This window comes from Salmo salar, chromosome 11, assembly GCF_965601325.2.
Source record: "Salmo salar chromosome 11, fSalSal1, whole genome shotgun sequence".
NCBI classification, from domain to species: domain Eukaryota; kingdom Metazoa; phylum Chordata; class Actinopteri; order Salmoniformes; family Salmonidae; genus Salmo; species Salmo salar.
The window spans coordinates 11530636-11544755 of NC_138301.1; the positions used below are offsets into that span (position 1 = coordinate 11530636).

The 14120-nt window shown below is 41.2% G+C and overlaps 1 protein-coding gene across 1 annotated transcript; it reads right to left on the bottom strand.

The window, feature by feature from the left end:
- Positions 1-558: 558 nt before the first annotated feature.
- On the bottom strand, positions 559-13133 carry LOC106561987 (cadherin-5). Its single transcript, XM_014126496.3, has 12 exons — positions 12738-13133; positions 9705-9926; positions 9277-9556; positions 9065-9181; positions 8738-8905; positions 8378-8556; positions 7710-7960; positions 7470-7603; positions 7213-7322; positions 7009-7111; positions 5610-5852; positions 559-3437 (listed from the first exon to the last, which is right to left on the bottom strand). The coding sequence occupies exons 2-12, from the start codon at positions 9924-9926 to the stop codon at positions 2947-2949; spliced, it is 2298 nt and encodes a 765-aa protein (XP_013981971.1). The 5' UTR covers positions 12738-13133; the 3' UTR covers positions 559-2946.
- Positions 13134-14120: the final 987 nt, after the last annotated feature.

The following is a 14120-nucleotide window of genomic DNA, read 5'->3' on the forward strand; positions in this document are numbered from 1 at the left end:
TGAAGAGATTTTTAGTCAAGGTTCACAGTCCTCAGGCCTCAGTTCACAGTGCAAATGAGGATAGTAAAGGGACACTTGGCTGCTGAACATTGGAAAATGTGATGCAATATTTCTTCCGGTCCATGATACAAATCCCAACTGTTCTTCTATACCCTAACGAATCAAAGTATTTTCAGCACATAGCTTTCTCAGTATTAAAACAATGACTCATAAGGCCCAAATTCACAGTGGCACTCACCATATATCAGAGGTCCTGAGAGGCACCAAAATTTCCTGGTCATTTAAAAAAAATGTGAGGACATATGAAGCTTCAGGAAGTTCCCTACTGGCTGTTTGCTTTTAGTCCCGGGAGTTTGAGGCGTGACATCACTGAGGCATTTCCCCTAGTCTCTGTGTTATCTTTGCAATCTCACACACACACCCAGTCCTCCCATATACTTTCTAGACCTCAGGGACTGTAGCTGCTGTTGGATCTGAAGACTGAGCCTCACCTGAAGATGACCCTCTCATACAATAATGACTTTACAATTACAAGAGGCCAATTTCGATGGCTATAAAGGCATTACGATACTGTTCTTTATTTTACAGCAAAACACAGAAACCAAAACTTAGAACGGACCATGGCTTAAAGCAAGTATCAAAGCTATATTATCCTAATGAAGTTAGTTCAATTCAATTCAGCATAATATTACTCTGTTCCTTCTTGCATTTTTTTGAAACAATAAAGCTCACTTTTTGTACTTCTCATTTGAGTGCTACGTTTATTTTACACATACAAAATTGGTACTTAATAAAAATGTTGTTGTTTTACACGATACAAACCATAGAAAATATTGTGTTCACCATCGAGAGAATGATCATAAACCAAGGCACATAGTGCTCCCCTACAGAATGATCTAGCTGCATACGAAAGGAATGCATTTGAATGTTTTCTCTTCTCATTTTGGTGCCCAATACTGACAACCAATGGAGTGAATTTACACAGGTAGACTCACACATACATACAGTATCAATCAATGCACAATTACACATCAATTACACTACAAGTCTAAAAAAAACTACATATTTTACACTTTCAGCAGACAAAGACCAGTGTCAAGTAAAATCATTTTGAAATAACGCAAAAGGAAGTGAGGCCAATGTCCATATTCAGGCACATTTTCTATATACAGTGTAGACAACTATATTTCCAGTACTCACAATCTCGATAACATGAATACCGTATTGCCAAGTTACTTATTGCCATTGAAAAATAGTTCATAAGGTTTACAGATAATTATACAGAGCACCACTAACAGTAAGAGCTTGTGAAATAGAATAGATCATTAATAGCATGGAACGAAGTAGATCAGGTATGTTATATAGAAAGACCTGGAGACATAACATTACAGCACAGTTTACCAGTGGCAACTATTGTAAACCGAGGTTTCACCATACTGATCTTTGGTAGATGGTCGACACAGAAATGAAATGTTGCCTGTTGTTAAAGTCATCATAGCTCTTACATTGTTCTCCATCTATTTGTCCCTTTCCAAAGGTTTTTCCCAGGCAGGAAAACAGGAAGCGAGCCACAATGTGTTGTTTTACTTTAAAAGATAACAGGACAGGAAGAGGGCTTCCTCACACACATATGTGCAGGAAGCTGATTCCAGTGTTTTGTTTGGGCAATGTGTAGGGGCGGACTATGGTGTTTGAAAAAGGATGGGGGTCCAGCTCTCCATGTATATGATCCAGACAAGGAAGTGGTAAGATGGCTTCCACACATTGTATCCATGGTTTATGAGAAGTGGTCCCAAGTAGGCAAAGCTTGCTGTGGCTCTGTTGGTAGAGCATGGTGTGTGCAACGCCAGGGTTGTGGGTTCAATTCCCACAGGGGGCCAGTACAAAAAAAAAATGAAATCTATGTATTCACTACTGTAAGTCGCTCTGGATAAGAGCGTCTGCTAAATGACAAAAATGTAAATGTATACAACAAACAGTCCACATTCTAAATATAATTCAAACAGAAGAAAACCTTTGCTCTCTTTTTGCTATGTCTTCAGTCAAGAAGGACAATAGCGATAATGATAAACTTGAACTTGTGTAGATTGCCCTCATTATATTAAGCTGTTTCAGTAAATGGAGCAGAAGCACATGCTGTATGTTGAAGAAGAATATTGAAGCAGTATGTTGAAGCACTATGTTGAAGGAGTATGTTGAAGCAGTATGTTGAAGCAGTAGCTCTAGGATAAAAGGTTAAAGTAATTCAGATAACTTTGTTGTCATCCAAAGGACTATTGAGCTACTTCACATTTCCTGAGTTGGTTGTATTACTTTTGTTACAGAGGACCTCAGAGACTTGGGCTTTATCCACAACAATTGATGTGTTGATGAGTCCTGTCAAATAAACTGGGAATAGACTTTAATTCTTTCAGAGCTTCTGTTATCATTGCTTCCTGCCGGGCTCCCTGGGCAATAGTAGCTGCTGATGAGAAGGGTCATTCTGTCTGAAAGACAACTCAGTATGCCACTATGACTCACTGAAGGACCCACCTCTCACTACATAGCTACAGTTGGTTTAGTCAACCATAAAAAACCCCCACAATCAATCAAAATGAAGGTATACAGATTTCTGTGTGTGTAATCTGATAAAAACGAATAACTAATCAAATGAAAGAAAAGGAAATAAAAATACAGTTTCTTAAAAATAATAATATAATAATAAGAAGAAGAAAAGAAAAGAGAGGTAAAAGGCTAAGAGGAGGCGGAACAGGGGGTAGAAGAAGAGGAAAAAGAACGAGAAGAAGAGAGAATTATTGAGGGTCCACACGCTTGAGTGGACCCTATCATAGTGTGCTGTGATTGGACGGATTAGTGGAAGAAGTTAATCCTGATGTGCTTTTAGTCAAAGGAAGAGTTGAGAGAGCTGAGAGACGTCCTGCCTGCTGGTCTTTAGGCTCAGTGTGCTCAATATAGGGAGTCACTTCCCTCAGACCCATCTACCCCGTAGAGCTCAGCCAGGGTTCTGAAGCGAGGGCCCCAGTCGTTTAAGAAGTCATAGTCAAGGCTAGAGCCAGTGGATGAACTATCCAGGGAACTGAGGCTACCAGCCAGGGACTCTGGCCCCTCGTAGCCGTAGATGTGCAGGGTATCGTAGGGAATCCCATCCCTGTCATGGTCAGCTTCATCTTTCTTCACCTCGATCATCACAGCCATGTCTCCCTTGCACGCAGTTGGTGGTTTCTTCACCATGGCGTAAAGGCTGGGGCCCTGCCTCACGCTCATGCTGCCGTCATTCCGAGCTGAGGTCAGGATGGACACGTCGTAGCCGTTGGTGTCCATCTCCCCACCACCCTCCTCGTCGTACGTCACTAGCTGCTCGTGGATCTCACTCTTACCCAGAGTGACCAGGGCGTCCTTTTGGTGACGCTTTCTCATAGCGATCAGGATCACTATGACTGGAACGAGGAAGAAAACATGTTTAATATCCATGTCACACAGTTTGGGGTTTTAATAAGGACTGAAGAAGAGAGAAGCGGGAAAATATAAATATATTTCATGAGGCAAATGAAATCGGCTGTGAGAAAATACTTTGTCGAATGGGTCTCCAGTATATTTTTGGGGGATTCATACGATAATGACTTCAATGTTTAATAGTTAATCACCACTTCATTCTGTGTCTTAATAAGACAGCTGAATAACTGATCATCTTCTCATTAGCCTTCCCATTCTTCTCATGTTTTTCCCACATATCTGCTTTTGTAGAAGCCTACTGCAGCAGTGCAATTGCTCTCTGCTTCAGATATGAGCTTTTGACAAAACATCTCTGGCACATGGCTCTTCTAATATGACAAATGGTTTTCTCCCAAGACAGCAGAGCAGAGAAAGTATCAAAGAGAATATTCAGCTCAATGCTTCCCGTTCCTTCCACTATTTACTTTGCTTGTCCTGCAATCTTGAGTGTTATTTATCCAATCAGATACTGAGGTAAAACTCTTCAACTATGTCCCAAAAAAATAAACAAACAAAAGATTGAAATTAGTTGCCCATCCCCCATCATCGGAATTATTCACATTTATCGTTAATAAAAACCTATCCTTCTACTTGTGTCGTAAATACTTCATGATCTTACCCAAGAACACCTTGAGCTGAAGTACCTTGTTTAATGATCTCTGTTGTTTATTTCTTAGATGATTGCTCTATTTTATAATATGTCTTAATAAGGGACAGTGGTGTGGTAGAATGCCAGTTAAGATAGGCGTCCCGTTAACGGGACAGTTGTAAATCATGCAGCGCCTTATGTCAATATCGCAGATTTTAGAAAAACAACAAATGTCGGTACATATAAGTGTCTTATATCGGCTGAAAGCTTAAATTCTTGTTAATATAACTGCACTGTCCATTTTACAGTAGCTATTACTGTGAAAAAGTGCCATGCTATTGTTTGAGGAGAGCTCCTAACAACAAAATACTTTTTTCACCCGTGATAGGTTTGATAAATTCACCTCTGAAGATGAAATGTGTACTTACATTCTAAAATCCTGCTCTGATTTATCATCCAAAGGGTCCCAGAGATAACATGAAGTGTTGTTTTGTTAGATAAAATCATTTTTCATATCCTAAAAATGTCCATATAGCATGCACGATCGATTTTGTATTTCCACTTGTTCAATTTGCAAAGAAAGCAATCTGTAAAAATCTAACCCTAAACGTTGTTTCCACCAGTCAAATCACATTTGTATTTATTCCTCAGAGATCCTAGAACGTAACCAGACTCCACTATATCATTAGGGGTGTAATATATCCTATAGGACACCATATTTGGTCAGAGAACGCCTTCATGGCACGCCGATGACGCAGGCGGGTTTTCACTTATTTGACTGTAACTTTGTCAACTAAGCACCAATCGGGGTCAAACCAAGCTAGCTAGATAGCCAATGAGCTGGGCTTTACGGCAGTGTCGGGAAACCCGTATCTGTCGCAAAATGTAGCTGCTATCCTTGTGCGACAGCAAGCCTTTTCCTTTGGGACAAAAATTATAAGAATATGGAAGGTTATGAAAACTGGGTGTTTTGCAAATGTTGAACTTATAATATGGCTACTAATACCGGAAAAGCTAAATCAAAGTCCAAGTATACAGATTTGACAATATTCTTGCAGAAAAATGTAATGTGAATGTGAATGTCTCCTTCACGATTTGCCCAAATGTACCTGGGTGACTTCACACTAAATATCATGTAGTGTGCTCATACTTCAAGTTATCCGTCTGAAACTTTGCACATATACTGCTGCCATCTTATGGACACCATCGGAATTACAACCAAAGTGATGGCTAGTTTCTGTTGCATTTCAAAGATGGTGGGGGAAAAAAACGTTGTTTTTTTCTTAGTATTTTCTTCTACCAGATTTATTGTGTTATATTCTCCTACATTCAATTCACATTTCCACAAACTTCAAAGTGTTTCCTTTCAAATTGTACTAAGAATATGCATATCCTTGCTACAGGGCCTGAGCTACAGGCAATTAGATTAGGGTATGTCATTTTAGACGGAAATTGAAATAAAGGGGGAAATCCCTAAGAAGTTTTAAAATGGAGAGGACTGGCTACAGTAGAGGAGAGATTGACTCACCCAGAATAGTCAGGATGCACAGTATAGGAATCAGGGTGTAGACACCCACACCCATTTTGAGTTGGGCTGCTTTGCACTGGGTGTGGATCCTCTTGTTGTCACACCTGCACACTTTGATAGGCAGAGAGGTGATACTGCTCATGGGAGGCCTGCCTCCATCGCTGATCCCAATCTCTATTACATAATCCCTGGAGTCCTCCAGGCTGAAGCCTCCATGTTTCAGGACTATGTTAGATGTGTTGTCTAGGAGAGGGGGACATAAAACAATGTTAGTTATCAGAGGTTTGCCATGGTTAGATTTGGAGGACATGTTTATACATTAAATGGGTCTTCATAGATAGTGCATTGGTTCCAATGGTGGAATGCTCTTAGCTACAATTTACTTAGGTGTAGACTTTTGCATCTACATAATACGCCGACTGTTGAATCTGTTTATGTGTAAGGGACACTTTTCCGCACTAACAAAATCCCTAAAATCTCAGTAGGTGTGAATCCTTAAAGCAGGATAATTGAATGTGCTCTGAAACTAGATCTAGGAATTAGGTTTTTCCACATGGTTAGTCCCATGTGGATTGGATATGATTATCTCCATGAGCTTTCGGTGCCAGTACATGTGGCTAGAAACGTGGCATACTCATTTTATATGTTCAATTTGGTTGGCCTAATTTAAGTAGAATTACAGTATACAAACATTCAGAAATAGAAGCTATGAAGGACGTACTGCAGTGCGTACAGTACATCAAAGCTAGAGATATGGCCTTAACATGCACGTCATCACTAAAGTAAGAACAACTTCTCACTGTTCTTCTGGTCTTCCGGCGCTATAACCTTCTCTCTAGTTGCACTGGGCTAATGTGCAGCCTACTCCCAGTGTTCCGTGTTCCTGGCTGATCATTACATGGTGAAATGTCACATCAGTTCATTATGCAGTGCAGCCAACGAGGCAGCACAGACTGGACCAGGCCACCCCAGTGCTACGCTGAAAATGTTCCCCAGCCAGAGTGCCTCTGAGGTCGTCACTGTTGCTCTCCAAATATGTAATGAAGGGCTGCTGGTTTTAAAGAGCTTGTACGTCATGAATATTTCAGGGGCTCTCGGCGGTTTGTTGCTGTTCTCGTTTCCGCCCGACTAGATGGAGAACGTTCAGACGTCAGATTGCTTTAGAACGGAGCATTGTCCAGGCTGATTCCTCTGCCACTGGGGAGCACGGTGCTGTCCTGAGCCAATATGTGAACCAGCCATTCACCCCCACATTGTCTCTGTTATACCCACCTCACCGCCCCTCACACCAACCAACAGCTTAGCATTAGTAGAATGTGTCTGCCTGCACAGCTCAAGCTGACATAATAAAGGTGGCACTTGTCACATGTTCATGCATAGAAATGATCAGCTCTCTCACCGTTGTTATCGATGACTGAAAAGTTGCCGTTCGGCTTCACCAATGTGAAGCTGAATGCGGGCAAATTATCATCTTTGTCTGTCGCACTTATGGTCCCAATCACCTGTGTGAGGGGAACACATTTTAAGAAAGACTTAATGCAATTTTCAGAAAAGTTTACGGATTGATGGCTTAGATGACATCGAACTCTGGAAAAAATCCTACCATGCCAGCCATATCATTTTCACAAACGAATATCTCTTCAATGGACAGCTCTGGTTTGTTGTCATTGATATCAATGACCAGTATGTTGACATTCACAAAAGATTCCAGTCCTGAAGAGGAGATGGGAAACATGATTTTATTATTGGGAAACACCTAAACCCTACTAGTTATTAAGATAAGAAATGTTTTGGACATGAATTACATTTCACGCAATAAACGTGTATTAATAAGATTAAAGATGATGGCTAATGTCGTACCGTTTGGTTCCTCCTTAGCTTTAACCTGGAACATGTGATTGGCTACAAGCTCCCGATCCAGCTTCCTCACTGTGAAAAGTTGTCCAGTTACAGGGTTGATACCAATGGGACTGTTCTTGTCCTCAATGGAATACCTGTAGAGGGGGGCATTGAAACATTGTGGAAATCACCTCTCAGAAAATAGTTTTACGTTCATTCTAGCTTCAGTAGCATGTGTCAATTAGTGAACGTGTTGAATACCTTATGGCCTTGTTGGCTTTATCAGGATCTCTGGCTGAAACGACTCCAATATTATTGACCATCATTTCCTCTATCACATTAAAGTTGTAGATGCTCTTGCTGAATTCTGGCTGCTCATCAACGTCTATCACCTGGATGGTCACCTGGGCCTTGATCACTGGATTGTCCTTATTATCCGCAGGGGACTGCAAGTGGTTCTCCTTCACATGCACAAAGAACGTGTAGCTGCTCTTGGTTTCATAATCCAGTCCCTGAAAAGAAGTTAAGGAATGTTAAGGAAAAAACTCAGTACATGGACTATACGTATAATCTTCAGCAAATGTGTCCCTCTCATATATGTTCCCTACATCGTTATCTATAATATACAGACTGTACTGATCTTTTCTTTCCCCAGAATACTTTAGGTAGTTTAATTTTCAGAACTTAATATAATGCCCTTCAAGGAGTCTTTCAAGGACATTCATTTTCATATGTGCTTCAAAGAATGCATGGTCTTATTTCTTTAGTCTCTGCTACTGTATAGTTTAGTGTTATGCATCACTCTGTGATGCTCATATCTACGGTAGAGGACACATTAGGAAAGCATTACACCTGGTTGCACTATAGAGACAAATGTGGATCATTTTTTTGTGATAAACAAAAGTAACAGTTTAGGATGAGTGAAATACCTTTTTCAGCATGAGGTTGCCATCTTTGATCTGACTGCGCTCCATTTCAAAGATGTCAGATGGAGGTTCTATGGTGACGATTGGGTCTTTATTCTGGATCTCATCTCTGTCCTCCAGGACTATGGTGTCTATTCTCTGTCCCCGCTTCATGTCCTCTTTTACACTAAATACATAGGAACCTAGGGAAAAAGACACTCTGCAAGTTAGTAAGAGAAACTTCTGAGGGACAACATGGAAAAATCCCTCATTTGCTGCTAGAAATTCCATAACAATCATTCATATTTAGGTTTAGCTCCTGTAAGACCAATAATTGTCAATGTGCTCTATATAGCTGTCAGGGATGTTCTATTTTGCCCCTACTTTTGGTAAACGTGGCTATGTTATCATTGATGTCGCTGACTGCGATGGTGACAGAGGTGGTGGCAGTGCCCCCTTGTTTAAGTCCTCTCAGATCCTGGGCTTGAACCACAACCACATAGCTACTCTGGGTCTCACGGTCCAGGTTCTCATACTTGGTGGTGATAATCCCTGAAATGAAGAACATTCATTTAGTCTTTGATTCATGACTTTGATTCAACACAACAATAAATGAATATTGGGTTATTAGGAAAGAATATTGAAAAGAGATGTAGATACTGTACAATGGACTTTATGCCGTGTGAGTTCAAATGAATGAACATCTCCTACCTGTTGTGCTGTCTATATTGAAGAAATCTCCCCCCTCTAATAATGTGTAAGCAAGTTCTCCATTTGCAGTCGTTGGATCATCTGCATCAGTGGCAGTGACTTCTATCACTTTAGTTCCTACACAGGGAAGAAATAAAGAGATGTGATTTAGCAAAAGCACTTTTTAATATCCAGCATAATCATCCTTGTGTCTAGGATTTGACCTCCTGTACCTCTTTTGGATCTCTCTTTGATAGAAGCGTTGAACGATTTAGTAAACACTGGGTCGTTGTCATTGATGTCAGTAACCAGGATCACAAACTCTTCCACTTTCTCCACCAGGTTGTTGCTGGTATCAAACAACTTGGCCCTTAGATGGTATTTGCTTTTCACCTCTCGATCCAATCGTTCAGCGACATAGATGTGTCCTTTTTCATCCACTTTGAAGATTGTGTTGGCACCATCTCCTTCAATGACATAGTGTGTCCTGTCACCAGATTTAGTTGACTTTAACTACAAATAGAAAAACAGAAGACAATGTTAAGATAAGACATCCTATCTATCAGATACATTGTTACTGTATATTCTCATTCAACTCTCTGGCATTCTACCAGAGCCTCCAAGGTACCGTATTCCGCTACATGGTAAAACAACGACATACCTTTCCAAGATAGTATTGTTTGTCAGTTGGCCTTTCCTCCTCTACGTAAAGGTTGTTCCACAACCACTCTCTCTTGTGCCTGTGGAGAACTGGGCTGGTTTGGAGTGCTGGCCTCTGGTCCATATGTTCAGCCATGGTTAGACTGAGGGTCAGGGCCAAGGCAAAGAGACCCATCCACATCTCTGGCCCAGTCATCTGCCTCCATGCAGACTGTCTCATCATCTGAAGGAAGGAAGGAAGGGAGAAGCAGAGGAATAGCAGAGAATTAAATTTGGGCCATTGAGACCACTCACCCCTCAGGCAACACATCTGGCTCAAAAATTATTTGTCTTCTTTCAATTGCTTAGCTATTATTTTAGGTACGTTTAATTAAGCTTGGCTGTCATGCCCAGTGGGTAGGTTTGGCACTTTTGGGAGTTTTCCACTAGAAAAGTTGAATGGACACTTTCTTTAAATGGACGCTTTCTTTGTGGCCTAGAGGATAGCTAAGCATTAAAGCAGTCCACCCCAGATAATATACTTTGTCTGGATTATTCCACTCTTATTGTTGCCAGCCCTTAGCATTGGATATTAAGATGAAGTGGATTATGGTTCGTAAATGTTCCCAAATAGCTTAATATCATATTCTAAATTCCAAGAACGACTATAATCGAATGACTTTTGTTACAATCCCATACAGCACAGATAAGAACGTCTCTTATCTTCTCCACACTGACAATAGGCTTATCTGGGCCTATGAGGTAATGCACTTGGCACCAGGTAAATATCTCATCACGTTTTGATGTTCCATATCTTATTGAATCTTGTGTTCAGCTATTTATCGGAACAGTTAAATATTGTTTGTTGGAAAACATTTACTCTGTGCTATAACGTAAAGAGTCGAACAAACTTTCCAATGTATGGTTGTCTTGTTACTCCTAATCGTATGTGTTAACTATGCGTCATTTGATGTCCTTCCTGCCACGCCCTGAAGTTTGTCCCGTAAAGGAGAGAGACCTTTTTAAAAACTCCAGGTACTTTAGAGATAGACATCCTCAATCGTCACTGTTGGTAGCCGTCTCCGTAATCATGGATGTCCCACTCCGTCAAAAATACATGTTTTTAGATGTCTCCTTGTTCTGTTACATGAGGTCATGATGTGAAGTCTGGCCTTTTATCAAGGAGAGGAAGCGTAAACACAATGCCCTTGGGAAAATAGCATTCCCCTTTCTAATAAAGGGTCATCATTACGCTAATGCTACTGTGGCCTCACACCCTTCCTGCAATTCAATTTCTGCCCCCCCCCCAGTCTTCTCCCCCTCACTCTTTCTCTCCCTCTCTCTCAGTCTCTCTGGCACTCTCTTTCTCTGACAATTTTCTTGAGCAGTAGCGAGAGTTAAGGAGACAACAATGGGATTTTTAAACAATGTGTTAAATGAGTTGGTTTGGGAAGGATGCTATCGGACAATGGTAAAGTATTTCGTTCAGGGCCTCAGCTATACCTAGTTCAGATGGAGCAAACCCATTTAAAGTTTCAAATGATGGGCCAACTTCTATCCAGAATGTCAGCTTCTTGTTCTCCTCAAAGCGAGTCCATTGACCTTTCATTTGAATGCCATTGAATGATAACTGAAAGTCCATTTCTCTGTCTGTGTCATTTTAAATGCTGTCTATGCAAATGTCAGATTTGATGACCATATAGACATTTTTCAGAAGTTCTCAATAAGGCAGCTTATCTTGTAGAAAAAAAAAGAGGAATACGGTACTGTATTTTGAAATATGCTGTACATTATTCCCGCTTGAATTCATCTTAGTAGGCTATGACTCACGCAGTTCACAGGCTGGTTGGTATGCCTGAGACAATTGGTGCTGTGTTCCAATCCCAAGTAGCACACAAGTTATATGGAATATCCAAATCAATTAATCAGTTTATGAATATATTCCTACAACCTGACCTGATGCACCTGCAATCTCTAATCATATACTGTACTGTAACATAAGTGGAAAAATAAGCAATATTTGGTACTATCAAGGCAAGCACTCATTATGTTGAATTCTGACTATTCAAGATCAACGAACAAGCAAGCCTCAATACTGTGATGACACTGTAGAATTAAGCGACGTACAATATGTGTGTGTGGGTGTGTGTGTTTGCCCACTGTAGATTAAAACAGCTTTAATCACAGAGCAGCTTTCAACAATCTGTCTGCCTACTCACTCTTCTAGGAAACTGTCACGGCTGAGCCGTCTCCTCAGCCCTGCTTCACCCGCACACCATCACACTGGACTCACTTGCTCTCTCTCTGGCGCCACTTGTTCTCTGAGTCTGACAGACAGTGTCTATCTATCACACCTCTTCCCTGAGCTCTTTTACCATCGTTCTTTTACATGAGATTCTCCAAACGGATTAGTTCAGTGGCATTAGATGTTATTTGACTAGTTGAACTGCTATCCTAGTGTTTGGCTGTATGTTCGGCTTCATTGTCATCATTTCAAGCGTCAACAATTAGTCCTAGAGCAGCTGCGTGTCTCTATCTGTGTACAGTATCGAAACAATTCAACGTTGTCACAAATCCGGTATAGGTAAACGAATACGATGCTATTTTCTTGTCTACTTTTGAAAGGAAAAGGATATCTGAGGATGAGTTTCCTTAAACTTACATCACAGAGTACAAGACTCAATATGTTGTACAGTATTGTGTAACTCGAGACGCACAGATGGTTTCAGGCTTTCTTCAGATGCATTTCTCCCTCGTGGCTACAGAGTATAAGCGTAGCGCACATCAACATAATCAATCTGGTATCAAATTGTCTCGAGGGTTCAGCCTGGCGCTCAGGGCTAATGTTATCAAATCAGTCGCTGTTGTCCATTGTGGTAAGAGGTTATATCAGTTTGAGACGCAACGAGATACACCATATTGTATCGATGTGCTATTTAAATCATACATTTTGTACGGAGCCACACACATGATAAAATGTAATGAGTTATTCATAACCAAACTTACAAATAGAAACAAACCTATTCATACAGTATAAATGACTGGAATGACTTACCAGAGATGAATTATTTTCAGATCTCTTCCTTTTTAGCTCGTCCAATGCGTATAAGTCACAAGTAGATCCTAGGTGTAAGAGCAGTAGTATTGTTAGCTGTTGGCTGTGGACCTGTCTGATTCTCTTCTCAAAGGGGAGCACTCAGGACTTCCAGGCCAGCCCAGTGGCCACAGAGATCAGCCCAGTTCCCCTGGTCACGTTTCCTGTTATAGTCCCTTTCCTCTCCTGTTGTTGGAGTCTGCTCTGTGGCCCCTGATGTGGAGAGTGACACAGAGAATCAGATAGAACAAACAGCAGCTCCTAATTGCAGCCTGAACAGCAGAGCCTGGGCTGAGGGGGGAGAGGGAGGCATGCGATGCGCGTATCACAGCGCCTCACGTCGCTGCTGAAGTGACTGGAGGCGGCGGTGAGAGCACCAGCCACATGTTAAGAGGCAGGCAGACTGTGGCGCGTGGAGGGGCAGAGCGGCGTGAGAAGCATTACATTTCTGCTCTCGCCTCCATGATAAAAACACAAAAAGAAGGAGAGAAAGCAACGAGATTCATTATTCGTACCTATGGGACAAAGATTATGATAAACGCGTTATAGACGTTAATCCCATGAGATTTCCCACATGGTGGTAATACATTTTTGCAGGGCTACGGCGGCGTATCTGCCTCTGAGATCTTGTCTAAGCTGGTAAGTGAGATGAGTGGGCTTTCTCCAGTACTCTCTCGCTTGTCCCTTGAGCATCATTAGTAATTTGGGGAATTGGACTGGAGCTGTATGGCTATTTTTTTTTAAATCAAAGCCCCTCAGCAACACACCCTGTAGATCTGAAGGGAGGCAGTCAGTTTAGTGAGATTAGTCTTAAAGAGAGGGCAAGCCTATTTGACAGAAGAACTAAGATAATACCTTAGGGCAGAGAGAGAGAGAGAGAGAGAGAGAGAGAGAGAGAGAGAGAGAGAGAGAGAGAGAGAGAGAGAGAGAGAGAGAGAGAGAGATTTGTCACCATCCTTTGTCACAGCAGGGGTCATGGTTCTAGCTGTAATTGGTGCGAGGGAGGGGATCTGCTTCTTCTGTAGATATGTACTATATAGAGCTGTGCACTTAAAGAGAGAGATATGATATTATGCACATAGCTATTTAGCTGTTTAGATATTAGCTATAGTCATGGGAGTCTACAGGGTTCCCTTGAGAGGAACTGTGCTTAAGAATTCAAAATGAATAAATGAAATCCCCCTAAATGCCATGCAGACCGTAGACATAATTACAGATATTCATACTTCTCAGAGCAGTAGATATTTAATCATGCATATTATAACTATGTTACACTATGTGTTACTTTACATCGATCTGAACTGGCCTTGCATGTGACAGAGTGAGAGGTGTGCTGTGTGACTG